This window comes from Cetorhinus maximus, chromosome 4 (assembly GCF_964194155.1).
Source record: "Cetorhinus maximus chromosome 4, sCetMax3.hap1.1, whole genome shotgun sequence".
In the NCBI taxonomy this organism is placed as follows: domain Eukaryota; kingdom Metazoa; phylum Chordata; class Chondrichthyes; order Lamniformes; family Cetorhinidae; genus Cetorhinus; species Cetorhinus maximus.
Window position 1 is genome coordinate 10924460 of NC_135882.1, and position 20530 is coordinate 10944989.

The 20530-nt window shown below is 40.1% G+C and overlaps 1 protein-coding gene across 8 annotated transcripts; it reads left to right on the forward strand.

The window, feature by feature from the left end:
• The first annotated feature begins 1542 nt into the window (after positions 1 to 1542).
• On the forward strand, positions 1543 to 19777 carry tfap2a (transcription factor AP-2 alpha). Of its 8 annotated transcripts, XM_078539917.1 has the most exons (9): positions 1549 to 1642; positions 5655 to 5753; positions 7783 to 7857; positions 8116 to 8547; positions 11115 to 11166; positions 13389 to 13620; positions 14347 to 14465; positions 16963 to 17104; positions 18800 to 19777. In XM_078539917.1, the coding sequence occupies exons 1-9, from the start codon at positions 1610 to 1612 to the stop codon at positions 19089 to 19091; spliced, it is 1476 nt and encodes a 491-aa protein (XP_078396043.1). In that variant the 5' UTR covers positions 1549 to 1609; the 3' UTR covers positions 19092 to 19777. The 8 variants fall into 8 exon arrangements, with proteins under 8 accessions (XP_078396048.1, XP_078396043.1, XP_078396045.1 ...); XM_078539919.1 differs by lacking the exon at positions 7783 to 7857; XM_078539920.1 differs by lacking the exon at positions 5655 to 5753 and having other exon boundaries at positions 1565 to 1642.
• Positions 19778 to 20530: the final 753 nt, after the last annotated feature.

A 20530-nucleotide genomic window follows, 5' to 3' on the forward strand; every position in this document is an offset into this window, starting at 1 on the left:
CTGTTTTGTTTAAGCACGGAGGAGGTTACATCTAACACGTACACAACAGAATATACCCTGAAAATATACACAAAGACGTTGTGCACTAGACATTATTGAGCTGACCTTTTGCAATTGTGCAACAAGCGCCGGTCTGTTACAGTGCGATGAAATGTAACTGATACTTGGTGGGACTCTGAGCAGAGCTAACAGAATTTCAAAGTTACAACAAGCAATTTGCTTAGAATAAGCAGGCTTTAGAGTGAGTGCGCGCACACGATGAGGATATCCCGAGGAATTTCCTCGAAAAGATGGGAAATAACAAAAAAATTCTAATTGCCTAAAGTCACAAATGCGTCCACTAGTCCTAATTGGATTAAATGATTAAGCGGATGGTTTCTGCTTAATAGCCAGAGAATCGAAATGTGACACCCCGTCAAAAAGTGAACATTTTGATCAAGGCGGGCAGTGGTGTGGAGGTAACTAGTTTTATTTTAAAAAAATACAATTGCTACCAGTATATAATATGAGACTGACGCAGAGCAGTTGTGAAGTTGATATGGGACACCTGTCATTCACACAATTAACAAAACTGTGAAATCACATTCAGTAATACGATTCAACATTAGTTTGTGCATTTTGGAATTTTAAACATTAATCTCCAGGAAATATTTTCCCTGTAAGTATATAATGCTACTAAAGTAATAACATGTCATTTCATATAATCGCAATTATAGCTTTAAATATGATTTTCTCAATCCCTTGATTCGATCAGTTAACTCCTCGCTCCAAATGTTCGCCACTAGAATTTTTCATGCAGTTTCTGACCTGTGCGCCTCACGGTGTAGTTATAAATGCTGATTAATATGTTGCGCCGATTGTTATTTTGACGCGGGCAAATCCAATCTCAGACCTTCGGCGCATTAATAATAATTTGCTTAAAATAAACAGCGGCAACCAAATCCCCACGTCACCGCATTACTGGGAAAATAAGTAAAAAAAAATACACACTGGTTCGATTGTACGTGGCTTTTGTCCTTTATGTGGAAAACGGGTCCTTTTTTGTTTGTGTACAGGTAACACAATGCAGGAGCGAAAAATAAAATGAGCAAGGGAAATTAAAAAAAAACTATCCAACCACTTTGTGGAGGTCCATCCCTTCCCCTCTTTTCACTTAATGGCAACTTCGCCAACTTGTGCATAAGCTTCTCCAAGCACTCTACCTGTGCTTTCCTGCTGGTCTCCATCACCTGAACCCCTGCTCCACAAGTTCCCCAGTAATTGCAGATGCCCCTGTCTATTTGGGAGACAATGAGCTTCCCCCAGAGTCACCAGAGTGCAGCTCCTTTCGGCCATGAATAGCTTTTGTTGGTGCTGTTGGTCAGGGCGAGTTCTGGTTGCTGATGGATGTCCTGGACGGAAAGGTGCATGGCCGCTGTAAATCCATCGGTGCTGAGACAGGCTATTTTTCGAAGCTGCGAGGTACTAACATTCCTGACGAGTACGCAGGCGCGGGCAGGTGGCACCCAGCACTTTATGACCAGGTGAGATGATCCTGTGGAGGTAAAAGGAGAAATTACTCAACAGCTTGCAGATCTATTGACGACACCACAAGACAACTCCAGGCGATATGTCAATACTGGGCAAAATGGGGGACTGGCAGGTACGTGGGCTTATCTATTAACCACACTCTTTCAGCATTAGTACTTTAGTTCCAATAGCTGTTGAAAGTTGCTATTTATGTGCTGCCTAATGTTTTATCATTTGTACGCTTAAAATCAAACCAAGGAATTGGGACAAAAAATTGCAAACTGTAATAGAGGCCATTGAGCCCAAACTTTCTATCAGTACTCCCATTCGTATTTACCTGAATGACGTAACTGATGCAAAAGTCGAATAAAAGAGAACTTTAGATATTCCAACCAAGGCTCGTGCAGTCAAATCTCGGCAAACCTTAAAATGCATTGCAGCTTGTTTTGTTTCACTGGGCTCTAGAAAGGGTCCCTTTTTTATAAATGTGCCTTAAACCTTTTGTTTGCCTTTTTTCCCTCCTGTGATTTGAATTGATTTTATAGTCAGTTTACCATCGGCGCTGCACTCCCAGAAATGTAGAAAGCAGTCCAGTGCGATCATCGCCATGTTATAACGTCTCCTAATTTGGGGCCAATCACAATGAGATTAAAAACTGGGAAGATTAACGTCCACCTTAACATTGCGACTGTGTGACCGTTTCATTAGTCCACTAGTTACATAGAACAATGCAAGTCTTGGGCCAAAATAACTCGTTTTCTAGGAAAGATTGGATTTCAATTTTCCTTTTAGATTTTTCTTTTTAAATACCGTACGCATTGGCGATTGGATGTAGAATACCTTTCACAAAGACGCTATTTGATTCAAATTCACTGGAAATCCTACTTAATAGCCAATTACCTTTACATGGAGATTGAGGCAGCTTTTAATTTTAAATATATTTAGTATCTATGTCAAACATTTGAAGTATATAACGATTCGTGTGTATATATATACAAATGTATTCCTGTAAAACCTACGGGCTGTTTGTTCGTACAAATCTTACAACCTGATCGCACTGTTTCATGTTTACCTAGGCGTTCTTAAAGATTTGGGGGAGTGTGAAACTGTGTAGTATTATTTGCGGGTTTCGACTGAAGACTTATCTTATCCACATTTATCCAGATAATTGATTATAATTTAAAAGTTGGAGCCAGTTATAATGCTGTTCTAACTTTGCTGCAGTTAATGATTGGGAAAAGAGGGACGCGTTCGACATATATAAGTTCTTACGAAGTGATAAGGGGCATTCTGCCTCAGCTGAAACGAAAAGAGCAGCACCTAAGAAAATGCTTGCTAGATGCTGATTGTTGACGCAGTTATCAGTAGAATTTATTGAAGTCCACACACAAGAACCATAGTGACAGCGGTATTAAAGCAAACGTAATTGCAATATTGTCTTGTGACTATCTCTAGTGTGTTTATTCTTTTCACTGCCGAACGAAAATTTGTCAAAATGTCTAAAGCACACGTATAGACCAGGTATTAGTAATGGGTAAAGAATGTCGAGGGATAATTGGAGCTTAAAGTTCCCTTCATCTATGCACCAATTTAAAATGTTGACATTTTATATTATATATATATGTATATATGTATCACGCACTTTCAATTTGATTTAATAGTCAATGTAACTGCAACAGGTGTTTTGAAATATATTTTTACCCTATTCTAAAAAGACAGATCTGGTGAGTAATTTTTACAATTAGTAGTGAGAAGACGTTATTGTATGTAATGGCGTCCCACCACCTACGCACAGTTTAAAGGGGATTGCTGCATTTATTTTAAAAGTAAAATACTCAAAGCCAATAAACAGATATGAATATGTCCCTCCCCGTAGAAAATCGCTGCCACTTTTTTTTTAAACGAGGCGAACGTCGTTATGGCTACATGAGTATAGAATTACATTTAATTAAAAGTTCAAATTGGGGAGGGGAGGGGTTCGAATAAATTTCACAGGTTTAGGTTACTCAAGAATTGCTTTACAAAAACGAGAAGTGAAAACAATTGCAAAGCTCTTGTGTCAAAAATAGCTCCCACTCAACAGGAGCGTATTTTAATTATTCATTGCATTTTGGTATACCAGTCAAAATTAGAGGTTAATTTTATATATTATTCTCAAACAAACCGGCTGCGTTCATTTACCCCACAACGAGTCTATCAGAAAAGGAATGATTGCGTTAAAATTAAAATGATTTTTGTAGACCAGTAGTCTACAAAAGGCCAAAATAATATTACATGAGAAGTATAAGGTAGACCTAGCAAATATTTATGCTTTAAATTCATCGACGTTTACAACACAGGCAGAACAGAGAAACTTGAAACCAATAATTACATAAACTCGTTATCTGTTTTGATTCCTGGAATTACATTTTTTTTGGGGGGGGCCTGTTTTCTCTTCAACTGTCAAACTCAAAATGAGAAATCCCAACTCATGCAAGCGGCTTGTTATGAATAAACACTTAACATTTGAAAGTGAGCAAATGACACTTTTTTTCAAATAAGGTAGAAATATTGCACTACTGTCTGCAAGCGCCTCAGGCTAACAGAAAGCTGGTAGAATAAAATATATATTAAATGTGTTTCTTTCATATATAACTGCATAGACAAGTGAAAAAGAAACCCGGGTATAAGCAAGCAAAAGATGTTCACCTCTTAGCCGCAATGCTCACTGTGACCCGCGATAGGAGTTATTTTTCATTTTAATTTCAAAGGATTTGGCCTTTTTGGAGCGAGGTGTTCTGAATCGGTAGATATCTCGGGCTCTCTAATTAAAGACAATAGATTCTGATGACATCTTTGTCCCAGAGCTCCACCAAAAATGGTAATGAAGATTAGCTGAAGACGACGCCTAGATCTGATCACCCAGATTACCTTGGGTTGATAGTTGGCCTTACACACTTTGTCACCCTCAATGAAAGAACCACGTATAACCTTCTGTCTCAATTCATAATTCAAATTCAATTGGGTATTTATTATGATAATAACTTCAATGTAAAACACAGTGAAGAGGTTTGCAAGACGGCGCTAAGGTCGAAATACTTGCTTTTAAGTAACCATTTATGCATGGATTGAATAGCTACATAACAAACACGATTTCCACCTCAATGGCAGAAAACCAACACTCAACACGCTTGCTATTCAAACCTGGTAATATCAAAGAGATGGGAACTCCGAAAGAAGTTCTCGCTGGCAAACCCACAGATACGGCAGAAGCCACAACCACCGAAAGAATCTAAACACTTACCACTAAAAGAATCCGATTAATAATGCATTTTAGCACTGCTGAATTTTGCTACTCTTAATAAGCTTAAAAGTTTCCTGGAAATAAATTGTGAAAGCAGTGATGAAATTTAGTCTGAATTTTCCTGGGGTGATGCTTTAGCACAAAAAAAACATGAGCAAAAAAACCATGAAATTGCTATCTGTTCGGAATCTATTTAACTACATCTATTGTGAAATGGGTTAACGTTAAACTCATTACTTAGTAGAGGGACACACGAAAGGAAGTTGGGCGCTTGTTGCACAGAGGAATATGAAAGTAAAAGCTGTTTGAAAATATGTGCAATATATATATTTATTATTTATTATCGCCGCTTCACGTAGTGAAAATTTGAAATGCACTTGTCCTTATTAAAAAAAGTAAAGTACGGCACTTTACACAATTGAGCTCAGTGTTTCAGTAAGATTATTACCTTCAAGTAAAACATAAACGCTGTGTCATCATTATATCTGCTGGGAAAAGAGTTCACTAAGGAAATAAAATAATGTCCTGGCATAATTTGCATTGGCACAATGGAAGGTAAGGGAGGATTTAACTATTTGAGTCTCCAACTCAATACAACAAATAGCTCCATATACGTTTATAAGCTGCTGTCCACCGCCAATGTATTTTATGTTGACGTCCATTGCCAGCCGGCAGGGCAAGCTCTCTACCTGTGTCCATTGGAGCAGTAATGTGGTTGAATGAGTGCTTGTCTGGCGTTCATATGCTAATTGGGCTGTTATTAGCGAGTTACTAAAGAGCTGAGAGGGGAACTCGATCGACCATTAGAGGGAGATCTCAGAGCACATACAGAGCGCTAAACCAACACACACTCTCTGTACAGGACTGTCCGCTCTCTGAGACATCCAGTCAGCCACTTTTACACCAATCCATGAGAATGCTGTGGAAATTAGCGGACAATATCAAATATGAGGAGTGTGAGGTAAGCAATTTCATATCAGCTTAAAAAATAAGATGCAGTTTGCCAATGCCCCGTCGAATGAAAGGCATCATATCTCATTTAAACCGAATATTGCAAAGTATTTATTTTAAGCATTAAGCATGTTTTTACAATTATATGTTCTATAGAAAATGAAGTATGATAAACATTTATTTGGGCATTCGGTTTAATAATATTGTAAAATGATACAAACACCGATTGCATTATGTATACCTCAATCTCTATTGTGTGGCAGTAGCTCACGTTTGTAAACAATACAGCAAACGAGATTTATGAAATGATACCCTTTAGGTTAAGAATCTGAAGTGTTATCTATTCGGCGAATCTGGTTGCAAGCTTTCGTCTATAGATTCCTAAAACAGTCCCTAAAAAGGGCCGCATGCTGGCGATGTTTGTAAAGGCAAGGCATGTTGTAAAATATATAATTTGCCTGCATTATTGTCACAGAACACCGCGGCAAAGTAAAAGTTTGATCAAACAACTGAAAGTGTATTTTTGCTGTAAACTCCAATGTAACATTAATATTTGTCTGCATTTTTTTAATAAACGCTACTTCCCCACTCAACCCACCCCCCCCACCACCCCCACCAACCACCCTCCCCCTTCCAAAAACGCCCATCGAAACATTTGAAATCTGCACAAAATTGTGTCGCTGGTCTGATCAAAGGTTTTGTGTGATTATGTGCGAAATGGCAGCAGGCGTTAGATGGTTATGTCTAAAGGCCGTGAGTGTGCCCGGATTAAGAAAGTTGATCTCCAGAGTTTGCTAGGTAATATTTGGGGAGTTATTTTGGAGTTGTGCAGCCAGTCAAACGGGTTTGTACAGCAGACTGGGAAACAGCTCACACCACAGGCTAAACCAAGCAGTCCTCTAGTTTCACTTTATCCTGGAACTAAGCTTCTGATTTTTTTTTAAAAAGGAGGGAGCGGGGTGGTGGTGGTGGGGGTGGGGGGGGGGAAATAAAGAAAGCTGAGAAGAGTAGGAGCGATCTTCCGGCCGGAGGAGGTTACCGATCAAAGCTGAAATCGGTTTTATTTGGAACGGGCTTCGAGCTGAGTTTAGACAAAAGTGTTGTTTTTAGGACCTCAGTTGAAAGAGGCTTGCGTAAAAGTGCGTGAAAACGAATGAGGGCTTTGGAGACTCCATAGTGTCTCTGTCGCTCCCTCTGTCTCTTAACTTTTAACCCATTGCATGATGGATCAGACTAGTCGTGACCCAGGATCAGGGCAGCACACATCTCCGGGAAAAGATCTCAAAAGGAAGAGGGCAGAAAGCTCAGGTAGCCTGTCCTCAGCCAGGAAGCGAGTGGCGGCCGCCGACATGCCTTTGGCGTTTTCTGGATTTTCACACGATAACGAGGTGCAAATTCCTCTCCGAATTTCTCTCTCTCTCTCTCTCTCTCTCTTCCTTTCCTCCCATGTCTTTCTCTCTCTCTCTCTCTCTCTCCCCCACCCCTCTCCACCCCTTCTTTCCTTCCCCCTCTCTCTCTCTCTCTCGCATGCCCTCGATCACTTGAAAATGTTCTCCTCTCTTCCCTGTGATTCGTCAGAATCAGCTATGTGTGCCCCTCTATTCTCTCTCTCTCTCTCTCTCTGATTAGATACACTGATTCAATGGACGTCATTTATAACAGACACAGCCTTTAGTTGCTTCCTCGCTTCACGCCCGATTTCCGACCATTCTCCACTTATTAAGTATTCGTGTAATTTTAATAGTCATGAATATCTCCTATTATGTACTGAGCTGAAGCCGCGGCTCGCCGTTTGTAGGAGGAGAAGAGGGGGGGGGGAAAAAGTTTGAAAAATCTATCGACGTGACGCCCCGAAACTAGACACAATTCTGATCAATTTTTTTTTTCCCCCCCTGTTGTTGTATGTGTTGTCCCCAATGAAGAATTTTTTCAAGTTCTGATGGATTCTGCTGCCTTACTCCTGCATGTGACTCCCCGGCGTTGTGATCGTATTGTAGTTGTATAGTACTGGACTGTTTTTTTCCAATTTTCCACTCTAGGTATCTCTATTTTTTCCCCCTGACGAGCTCAGATCAGACTGTCCGCAGATGTTAGTGCACAGTTTCTCGGCGATGGTGAGTTTCATAGTGAGATGACACTAGATTTAAACCGAGCCCCAAACTGGTAGCACTTTCGATTTTGAAATCCTAGCTTACCCCCTAGAAGGGTAATATTTTTGCTGAATTCTACCCCCCTTGTGATGCTTTTACAATTACTGTTGTTACCTTAAAAAAAAATCTATGATTGCGACCCTGCCCACCGCAAACAAAAATGTAATGTCACTGGATGGTTTAATATTTTTAATGTAACTTTTATGTCTCATTTCATTGCAGGATCGGCATGATGGGACTAGCAATGGGACTCCACGTTTACCCCAGTTGGGGACGGTCAGCCAGTCTCCATATCCGACCGCCCCGCCGTTGTCTCACACCCCTAACACGGACTTCCAACCACCCTACTTTCCACCTCCGTACCAGCCCATCTACCCGCAGTCGCAGGACCCCTATTCCCATGTAAACGACCCCTACTCGCTCAACTCGCTGCACCCGCAGCCGCAGCCGCAGCACCCGACCTGGCCCCAGAGGCAGAACCAGGAAGCGGGGATCCTGCATCAGCCCCGCGGGCTGCCACAACTCGCCGGCCTGGACCCGCGGAGGGAGTACCGGCGGCCCGAGGTCCTGCTCCATAGCACCCACGGACTGGACTCCGGGCTTGGGGAGTCACTGCCCATCCACAGCATCGCACACGCCATCGAGGATGTCCAGGTTGGTCCAAAGCAAACCCTTTTGGAATTCTTACTTTTGCTCCCTTTTGATCTTTAATGAGCCGCTCTCGAATTAGCAGGGATTTTTAATCCACCCCCCCCCCACCACCCCCTTACTGCACAAAATCTGCTTTCGTGAACCACTTGATCTACTCAAGATTTAAAACATAAAATCGGCAAGTCGAGACATATGTCAGAGCAGGGTTGTGTATTTTTATGTCAGCTGGGGAAAAGCAAGTCTAAAATGTGTTAGTTTTTTTTAAAACAAAATGCCCACTACCAAATACATGAGCTATAAACGTGCTAAATGAGAGCAGACTCCTCTCTTGCATAGTTAGAAATATATATAAATCTTCTATTAATTAAATTTAACATCCGTCGTTTAACTATATCAATTTCTTGCATTTATGTAAATGGTTAGTTTCCTATAGGGTAGATTAAATTGCACGGTGAGTTTTATTCAATATTTCAACTTGGGAGAGCAGAATTATTTCAATCTGTACCTTCCCGAATGCTTCAAAAACGGGAATTATTATTTTTAAAAAAAAACATAATTGGGGGGATGCCTTAATTCTTCCTCCCACCCCCTCACCTCCCCCAGAAAATAAGGGATGCTTTATTAGCTTTGGCGAGTTCTACTGAGGGCTGGTTTCAATGCCTCTGGTCATTGTTGAATAACAGATCCAAGATTGCAACAAAAAAAAATACAGAAATACATGCTTTTGCTTTGTGTTAAATTGTTCGTTTTTATCAGCGTGGTGGTTAACTGTGCTTTTAAATGATATAACATGAACCCCTTTCCTTTAGCAATAAACTGGAATAATTATCAGTGTGCTATTACTTATCTGGCAAACAAAGGATGCATATTAATTCAGAATGAAAACTATCTGCCCTCACGGAAGCTGAATTTAAGGCAATGATTTTTTTCCCCTCGAATCGCTACTTTTAATTTCGTAAAAATAATGCCGATTTTGAAGCTCTCGTAAAATATTCATAAGCAAGACACCGTCATGCATTCATTTCCAAACAAATACTCATTATGAATGCTTAAAGCGATTGAAAGCTGTTCAACATTCCACTTAATACCTGCGGCTATACTTTACTTAAATGTGACTGGCTCTTTAACACACACACACACACACACACAAAATCTGCTGTATACAAGCTTACAAATGCAGCCTTAACTGTGTGATACGCGTCTGCACCTACTCCAGGAGAATATTTAACAACAAAGACATAATCTGCTCACAAAAAAAAAGGTGTTAGAGAGAAAAGAGAGGGGGAGAGAGAAAAGTCTAAACCGTTCAGCTTCTTTCTGTGCGACTGTGTTTGTGTGATACCGGAATGTAAAAAAAAAAAAATAGTCCCTGCCTTCGTGAAGTACTTGTTCAGTGTTTGTATTTCAGTAATGTGGAGGAGCCTGCAGATCTGGCTTTGGAATGTAATTATTATTGTGAAGCCTCTTTAACACTCTGGTGTCAATTGTTCAGATTGTCAAAGTGCTGCCAATTTTGTACATCTCTGTCGTGTTGAGAGCAAAACGGCTGTTTAGTGCCTTTAGCCACGATTGTCCTGGGTGAAAATATTATTTCACATCACTTTTAAAGCATGTAGCCCCCACCCCCCCAGATTATAAACATATTCTACAAAACAGCTCTTAAATCAAGAATTTAAAAAAAAATTAAAACCTCGATAGATTCAGTCACGTCTTAGACCGCTGTAAATGCATGGTTGACGTGGACTGAGTGCCAACATTAATTTAAGCAACCGGTTCAAAACTAGCTCGACTTAAAATCAAAAATCACTTGGGGCAAGTTGCGCGTGAATGGGTTCAACCACATTTTGAGAAGAAAGGATAATGGAGAATCCACCAATAATGTACCGGGGAACCAGTGTAGGCTATAGATGGGGAGCATATCATAAATAATAATAAAGAAATAAAATAAAAAGCTGCATGAATAATGTTAGATGGGTTGCTGATATTGCAGCGGCGATCTGGAAGTGAGTGCTATTTGTAGGTGAACTGGTTGTTCCGCAGTGATTGCCAATCGCTCAGTCTCAGTAGAATTCGTGTCGAATTGGCGAACATATTCCGAAACTGTATTGCACCTCGGTGTTGGAATGAGCAGTCTTGCTTCACTTAATAACAAGTGGAGGACAAAAATGTATTTCCGCAAGGAACCTGCTAGTGGATGGTCATCAGAACGATTTGCCACCCCTTCAACACACACACACACACATTCTATCTTACAGAGAAAAATGATCAAATAAACAGATCTCACAACTTCAGTTGTTCCATCAAGCACTGAAATCCATTCTATAACGAAAATAGAAAATTAAACCGTGTCCCGTCTTATGCAAATATTGAACAAAGAAAGGGAATTATCATTCTGTTCCAGAACGGTATTATCATTTTTTTTTTGCTAAGAATAATGGCCCAGGCCCTGGGTGGGTTGTTACAACTTCTGACATGGCTCGGTTTCACGCAGTTCCTGCCATGCCAAAGCTTTGTCTGCAGTCTTTATTGCCACAAGTTTACAGTAGTATTCTTTTTAAATTCCGTTTCAGCATGTTGATGACCAAGGCATTAACATCCAGGACCACACCGTCATTAAGAAAGGCAAGTTCCTTTTTTTTTTCAATCTTCTCACCCAACATGTTTGCACAGGCGATACCCAGCCCAGAATAGCTTGGTTGCTTTACTCCAGTTTATTGTGCGCAGCATCTAATGTCAAACTAGGGGACTGAAGACAGTTAAGAAACAGCCATGTTGGCTTGCAGGATAGTTGTTTTGATTTGTTCTTGCTGTTATTGGGTTCCGCGAGGGACCCTCGCACAAAATATCCTGTCTGTACATCTCAGGCTCTGAACGCCGGTGTGGTTTTAAGGAATTCCTTACTGTTGTGCTCTTTTAATGAGCAAAGGAATTAGGGAGCATATAAATCAAACCAAATGCCTGAACTTGCAGAAGCAATTATACTGTCGATTGGCGTTACATGCTTTTGAGGGTCTGGTTAGTCATGTGCATTTAGACGTGTATTTATTTCTGTGGAGCTTTGGTGGGGAAATGTGCCTTCTTAACTTAACCATCCCAAAGACTTTGCTGCTCCCATCGCTAAACTGTTTATTGTGAAGTTGCTGCACGATTGTTCTGATTTTGATTATATGTAGGTCGACTTAATGTGCATACATTATATACATATTATATATGGCCCGTTTATGCACACTAATTCGTAAAACTGCAGTTTACGATTAAAAGGTTTAAGTTTCATTTTGCAGCTTCCCCAGGTTTTGTCACATCAAATTACATGTGCAAGGGATAAATCTTAAGAGATGCTCTTTCCACGTCGACATGATAATTGGCTCTTTTATTAGTAATCTCAAGAGTTCGTTTAACTCCTATTGTCTCTATTAGCCTCCCCAGAGCTATTAATGTCACAAGTGATCTATCCGGAACTAGAAGACCGACGTCTTCAAAGATCCTGAGTAGATTTCCAATGGCATAAAGAGAAAGCTGAGACAGTGCACTTGATTACACTGCAAAGATGCTTTTTTGGGGTTTTTTTGGGGTGGGTGGGTGGGGGATGTGGGGGAACGACCTGTACAGGGCAATATTTATAGAAACAGAGCACAGGCAAAATATCTAATCTACATTTTAGACGGTCAGTCAATAATAAAAAATCTACCGTTGATAAAATGATCCTGGATCTAAAGGGAAAGGTCAGTGGATTTGTTGCCTTGTTGGGGTCTGATTCTACACTGATGGTCAGAGTTACCCCGTTGCCTATGTTCAGCCTAAATGTGTCCTTTAAAATCGGAGTACTTGGAGCGTTCCACTGGCAAAATGAAAGGACATTTCGCGCAAAACGCCTGCTTTAATTCCCCGTGAACCACCATCGGGTTTCTTTTTGTAGTTGTTGTTGCAATGAGCTGATAAATTGAGCCTCGGATTTGACGTGTTGATGTTCCGGGATGTGTGAGTCTATTTTGTGGTCAGAAGCAATGATTATTTCACTCCCGTGCTGAGTGCTGTTGAAATCAAGGGCAGATGCAACGGGATCGAATTAGCATGAGAATAAAACAACATAATATCAGCCAGCACATCCTGTCATTGTAATATTTATGGCATTGCGAAATAAATGCATTGAAATCTATATGGCCTGAACAAGTAACTAACTGCAAAAAATGAATGAAACATAAGGAAAAGCAGTGCTAGGGGTTTAATAGGGTAACGGGAATAGATTAGAATATGTATTTACTCTTGACTTGTAACATAAGGCACCTATTGAATTGTTGTATTGAATCACAGGAATTTTTTCTATTACACAATGAAAATTACTTTACCATGATATTAACCGACATAATGTTGCAGTATTGGTAGTAAAAGGCATAGTTTACATCATAACTTTGGGACGACCGTATTGGTAATAAAGACTTGGCACTCTGCAATTCGAACTGAATGCGTTACATTTTGCACAAATGATCAGATTTTATTTTATTTTAGTTTTTAAAATGCACAATCTAAAGTCCAATTCGGTGCAGCGGACAGTTTGCAGCAATGTGCACAGTGACTGTTGCTTTATGATATCAATACATCCCAGTAATGTGACAGAGGCCCTGCTTTATTATCGACTCTTTCATAAAATCTCATCCGAATCGGCCCAATTTTGATTATTTAAAAAAATATATATATATGTATTGTGCCGAGTTTGGAGTTGTTGGGTTAGTGGGGGCCACTACTAGGGAGAGTTGTAAAGTGACCATCTGTGTTAGATTATGGAGATGGCAGAGGGGGTGTTCTTCAAGGGATGCTTGTTGATTGGTCTCATGGTTCTGTTTCAGGTCCCATGTCCCTATCTAAGTCTCACAGTGGGGCTGTCACCTCGATCTCACTCAATAAGGACGGGCTCTTTGGCGGGGTTGCGAACCCGAACGAGGTGTTCTGTTCAGTTCCGGGTCGCCTCTCCCTCCTCAGTTCAACATCAAAGTACAAGGTGACAGTGGCGGAAGTGCAGAGACGCCTGTCTCCGCCCGAGTGTCTCAACGCCTCGTTGCTGGGAGGAGTGCTGAGGAGGTGAGGGCTACTGGTGCGTTGGGCACCTTGCTACACCGCTCCGCTTCATTGAAGGCTAGGCTAGCACGCACATCACTGAAATCGCCTTTTCGCAACACATCTGACCATTACATTATTTTAGTAATGCCACCATTATTTATTTTCACTATTTGCTAATTGTTTTTGTTTCCCCATCTAACCCTTAAAGGGCAATTATCATATTTTGGACTGAGTAGTTAACATTAGCATTGCAAGTTGCTATTCATTTTTTTGTTTAGTCTGTACATACATGTTCCTTTGGTTTAATCGATAAGTCTATGGCAAGAGATCAAAAAGACTGCAATAAATTAAAAACATTTCATAAGAACAACTTCGTTATGTCTTAACAATTTTAAGTAAGATATTTATTGGACAGCCTTCCATTGGACATGTACTTTTATTTAGTTCCCTCACAGTTTTAGATGAAACTACCAGTGGACAAAACAGTTAAATCAAATTCATTCCAAATCAAGAAGTGTTGTTTTAGATTATTAAAAGGGTTAAAAGGGTAACTTTTGCTTCATAGCAGAGCAACGACTCCATTTGAAAATTACTTGTAATCTTAAAATTTGCATTTTTTTCCTCGTATTTTTGTAATGGAAATCTCAACGCTTTTAGAATTGCTTTAAGATGTGTTTAATAGGATGTGTACCTACTTTCAGTTTAACCACCAGCTTCTCCCCACCCCCCTTTTTTTTTCTAAAATAGGGCGAAATCTAAAAATGGAGGAAGGTCCTTAAGAGAAAAATTAGACAAAATTGGATTAAATTTACCAGCAGGTAGACGCAAAGCTGCTAATGTTACGCTGCTCACCTCACTTGTTGAGGGTAAGTAAACTTTATTGCATTTTCCTCATATCTAAGCGGAGGCGCACTCGTAAACATGGGATGTGTCCAGCACTGTACAAGAGCGGGAAATTGTGTTTTTGCGAAGACACGTGCCTTTATGTAACCCACAGCAGCATTCAACAGCCATTGCCTCCTATTAACCCTTCAATGTGGTGACAGGAGTGCACAAGTAACAAAACACTGCCTGCTTTGGCGCTGAACATTGTACTGTCTGGGCCCTAGTGTATAAACGAAGCATTCGGCAAGGTTATTAGATGCATGGGAGTGTACATACATAGCCTGGCGTGACCAGATATAGCCAGAGGATGTGCTTGCTGCATGTTGTGGGAATGTGTGCAGGTTGTAAATCGCTCTTGTGTTTTGTTTTTGGGAGGGGGTGGGGTGGGGGGTGGGGGGGGTTGTTGCAAGGCTGGATGAGTTGATTTATGCATTTGCTTACCTAATGACTGAAAAATCTTCCAGTGAATGAGGAGCTAATGAGAAATACGAAGCCACAGTTTTGTTCATCAATTAAAATGCTGTTTTCGGGAATGTTAAGTTGAAAAAACTAGTGCATGCAGATCCGGCATCGCAGAAGGTTCAGTGCAGGGGAATCTTCGTTGATGTAATTGGCAGAGTGTGATAATCGGCAGATTATCCCGATACATTAAATTATTTTGATTAGAGAATAAGAAATAAAATCCTGACCCCCCTGATTTATTTCAGTTTTTCGCTGGGTGCCTGAAAACTGGCCTAGGAGTGAAATCCGTTGTTGTATTTCTTTGTAACTGATGCCCATTGTGTGCAAGAGTCTAGGTTGTGGTGCGGCCAGAATTGTGTTGAGAACGGTCCAGTGTGTCAGAGTCTTGTGGAGAGTGAGGTTCTTAAAGGAAACCATTACATTAATCTGATTATGGTTCTGGGTTATTATTAGCCAGGAGTGGATTCACGCGTAGATGGTTTGCTGATAAATGTGTGACCAGTTGGATTTCTAAGGGGGCAGGCTGTTGGACTGTGTCCTGTTGTTATTGTTTATGATCTGTTCCATTTTATGGAAACGAGTTGCTGGGACTGTGGCTTTGAAGCACTAATTGGCGCATGCGTCCTTCCGGAGCTGGCTAATGGCAGGAAGCCCTGCAGTAAAACCCAACTGGTTCAGGAAATTAAAACCAAAGACTTTGAAATCAACAAAAAAGACAGGGTTCTAGGGAATGATGTATTCTAGCCGTTTAAGAGGAGCAGACGTATATGTGTACAAATGATACCTTTGCTATTTGCAAGGATTGTTTCTCTTTCAAAATGTTTAAATATGCAATGCTTGTACTCTGCGAAACCATGCATTAATTTAATATTATATCAGCCAGCTGATTGCAATTATAAAAATTGTGAATCGCTCCCATTGCTGATTCTTTATGGTGCACCGCATTGAACCACGCGGGCACATGGTTTGAATTGTGTTCCTTTAACTAACGCGTTTTTGTTGTATTTCTGCCTGTTCAATGAACTGTTTCTACCCTCTTTAACTGGTCGCTGCAGTTGATCTCCAAACAGTTCTTTTTTATATATATATATATACAATGAGCAGAAGTTCAAATATATCCACACAACTCAGCCTTTTACAGAGTGCTTGTCTAAAAGTCAGTCTGGGTCTTGGGAACCATTCCGATATAATGTTCCCTTATAATGTTTATGAGCCAACATGTGAAAGATTGCAAACGGCCATTGCTGTACTGTATTACTACAACATGCTTTGTTGTTTAGTTGCATTGGCGTTTACGGAACACAGGCTTAAGTGCAAGAGGATGTTGTATAGACGTGGTTTGGGCTGGTACTGAATGCATGACAACAAAAGAGATATTGTCAATTTATTTGATATTCTATCCAGTTCACTACTTAGCTCCTCGTAATGTCGTTAAATGACTCACTGAAGCTCTCCGAGTTTTTTTTTATTGCATGCTTCAAATATTTAGTTTGTGACAAATGGTAGTATAAGGGTTCCAGCAGGGTACTTTTGAACTATTTCTCCTATTATGATGCTGAAAGAAACCCGGAGTGCAGCATGCGGATGTTAGTTATCATGTAATACAATCTAAATATTTAAAGAGACATTACCATTTTTTTGCTGCTGGGCAGTACCAAGGGAAAAGTGATCATTTGAAACAAATCTGCAAACAATATGGCAGGCTACCCGCCTTATCTCAGGCATGTCATTAAATATAATTGACTTAATAAATAGCCCCAACCAAATTTCAATATTGCAAGTTAAAAAAAAAAGGCAGCCATCTTTTACGCGGCTATAAAATGGGTTCGAGCCACTTAAAATGTAATATGTCAAACAATTCTGTTAAACATTTTGGGAACGGTTTGCTGGCAGTAGTTTGCTTGTTAAATCAATTTAACATTATCAAAACCAAATGCGCTTTTTTAAAAAAAAAAATGAATGTAAAACTTTATGCATACCAACATTTTGCACATTGTCCTTCATTCCTCTGTCCAGGTGAAGCAGTGCACCTTGCCCGAGATTTTGGTTATGTTTGCGAGACAGAATTCCCAGCCAAAGCCATAGCTGAGTACGTGAATCGACAACATTCCGATCCGAGTGAACAAGTAACACGAAAAAACATGTTACTTGCAACAAAGTGAGTCCTCTTTTTTTTTTAAAAAAAAACTGAAAACTTCAGCTGAGCTATTTCCCGCCCCCCCATATCTATATTCTGCTGTTAATTGCTGGCACGTGGGATTACGGGAAGGAACTGCTTGAGTTGTGAGTTCAAAATTGGACAAGGTGAATATTCTAATGCTGACCATTTTGGATCCTGACAAGAGTTTAGGAATATGTGATGGATGGTAAAAGTTTTAACTGCAAAATGTAAGACGGTGGTTGATTCAGGGCTCTCACACCTGATGTGCTAGTATTATCAGTATTAATTTAATGATCCGCTACTGAGAATAGCAGTGCCTGCCTCAGTTGGCGTCCAATGTTTGCACTGTCAGAGGATTGAAACCACTGTCATTTTGTGAGGTCACACATCAGAGAGAATTATTTAAGCCATAATATTTTGCTAGCAGTTAATAAACATTATTTAGCAGTGGGTTGTAGCCGAACTGCTTGGATGAAAAGGCATGTGTGAAAAGTAAATTATCTGGGATGAAATGTTGGAGGATTTTTCCAGGCTTGTTTTCTAGCCTTTAATTAAGAATTTGAAATGTCACCGAAGGGCATTGTGCATAAGCGTTGGGAGGCTGGTGCTGCAATTTGTATCGATGGTTACACGCCCACTGAAATAAGCATTCTTTCAAAAGATACAACACAAAAACACCTAGAAATGTGTTTTACATAATTCTAGAGGCTTTCAAAATAGATTAGAATTTCAAACATAACTAGAAACACACACTGCGCTATTCACAAAGCTACACACACATCTGATATTAGCTATCTATAATATGTTAAATATATATTCATATTTATGAAAATAGTGATTATTCCATACACCCCTATTACTCTGAGGTGTGTGAGTGAAGAACACCTTTGGTTTTCCGTCTCTGTTCCAATTTTCCAATCTGAATTTAATGTGCCAAATTGTTACGCCAACAATATTTTGCATGGGGTACACACAGTATATCAGAACCCTACAATGGGAGCAGAGATTAGTTCAGGCTGCACGGACATTGCTCTGTGAATAACGAGATTGTCACACAATTGCATTGGCTGATTAACATTTTAAACTGGAATGCGCGTTGATGTCTTGGGGTGCTGTGTGGGGAAAAAAAAACCCGTGGCCATCATTTTAAATACCTTGCTTTTTGTATTGTCAGTCTGAAATTTAGATTTGGGGCAAATATTGATAACCCTTGCCAGAACTTGCACGCTGGATGCTTCAAGATAACATATCGGGCATTTGAAATGAAACGCGTAATCTGTTATGATAAATTAATACAATTGACCAGAATGGATTTCATGTCTACTTACTTATGTTCATTTAAAACATTCGTCCACTCAGAAGATCATCAACGTGTTTTCCATACATGAAAACCTTGATGGGATCTCCTGAATAAAGTTATTCCTTAAAAGAGCTGTCCATCCTTATTCAGAAGTAAAATGTGTGTTGTATAAGGCGTTGGGATGTGCTACTTGAAAGGTGATCTCACACTGAAATCACTTGTTCACTCTGTACCTGTGCCATGTTTACCAGAGAGGCAGAGCAGAACCTTTCCGGAAGTTAACTTGAGTTCAGTTTTTAAAAAAAAATGTGCTGAATAAAAGCTCCCCCCACCCCCCCCCCTGGAGATATACAGTAGCTTAAACATTGCAACTTGTTACCTCAATTTTTCAGACAAATCTGCAAAGAGTTTACAGACTTGCTGACTCAGGACCGATCTCCTTTGGGAAATTCTCGGCCAGCCCCGATCCTGGAGCCTGGCATTCAGAGTTGCCTCACTCATTTCAGTCTCATCACACACGGCTTCGGGAGCCCGGCTCTCTGCGCTGCAATCACCGCCTTGCAGAACTATCTCACGGAAGCACTCAAAGCCATGGACAAAATGTACATGAACAATACTCCCAACAACCACACGGGCGAAAACCCCAGTAAAAGTGGAGACAAGGACGAGAAACACAGAAAGTAGTGGGATGGTTAAAAAAAAGTACAATTTCGTAAAAATAAATAAAAAAAAAATAAAAGTTGTCATATAGGTGTGACTGTTTCTCCCTCAACCTGGAACCCGGAGCCTTGGCGAACAGTGCAGGCGATGAAGAATTTTGAACTGCTTGTGAAATGACACGAAAGGTTTCTGAACTTTTTAACCAAGTTAAAACTTCATCGGACTGCCTCCTGATTGACATACCCCCCCGTTGTTTATCTCTGTTAAGATTGTAGTCACAATCATTTAAAGAAGGTAACGAGGATACATTTTATCAGTATTGTGAATAAACTTGAACAGTTCCTCTGTCATAATCATCGTTGTAGAGAAAAAAAAAAATCCTCTAAGGTAACGGTCAACTTGAACATTTATTGCTACCTGCAGTTCGCGGTATAACAAGGGAAACAGTGTTCATGTATGTATATATTTATTTATGTGTAATTTAATGGGAATTGTAAATATGGTGCGTCTGTTTAAGCCTTTATTTTATTTAACTGGTGATATCGTTTACCTCCTGTTAGTGGGTTTAAAATCTTCATCAACTACAGTAGTTCTTTCCGTGATTTAATGGTACTTATTTAGAAAGGTACTGGGTAAACTATGGGATACACATTTTAGCCCTCTGTAGCATGTTGTGGCGACAAACAGTTGAACAAAATCCAAGAAGGTGGGGAGGGAGGGGAGGGGGTGGGGGAGGGAGGTGGGTGGGGTGGTGAAATCCGAGTTTTATATGATGAGCATCGAATTTAGTTTACAATACCACAGAAATCCGAATTTAAAAAAAGAAAGAACTAAAATGAAATAAGCATCTGCAATGTTTTTTTTTTGTGTTTTAAAATATCCCATGTGTTGTGACAAAGAAATTACCTGACACCATGTCTCCTTCCCTACTGAAGAACCAGAGCAATAAACTGATATTGTCTATAGAGCGGTTTAGTATTTTATTGTTGAACTGACAGCATTTGGGACGACCTGATACCTTGTATGTCCGCTGGCCAAATTGGAAGCAGTTTTTAGCTGTATTATATAGAGTAATGTGTTGGCAATAGTTTACATGCCTGTCGATGTATCATAGCCCTTTGTTACCCAGATAAATAAATATTTGATACACTTTATGTCGATTTTTTTTTATTCAGTGGCTGTCTTTGCCCAGGCGTATTTTAACTTGGCAGTCTTCTCCTCCAGCCCTTCAGTATGCTTTGCAGTAATTGGGTTTAACTCTCCCTTGACAATTGCTCCCCTACAATAAGCAGCTGAACCCATTGTTTCCCTCAAGTACAATAAAAAACTTGAACTTTCAAGTTAGAGTTGAGCAGGCTCGCTCTGGTAGGTTATTGAGTCGTAATCAAAATAAATGATAAAACGTTGTGGTGGGGGTGGGGTGGGGGTGGGTGGGTGGGGAGGTGGTGGGGGGTGCGATGGAG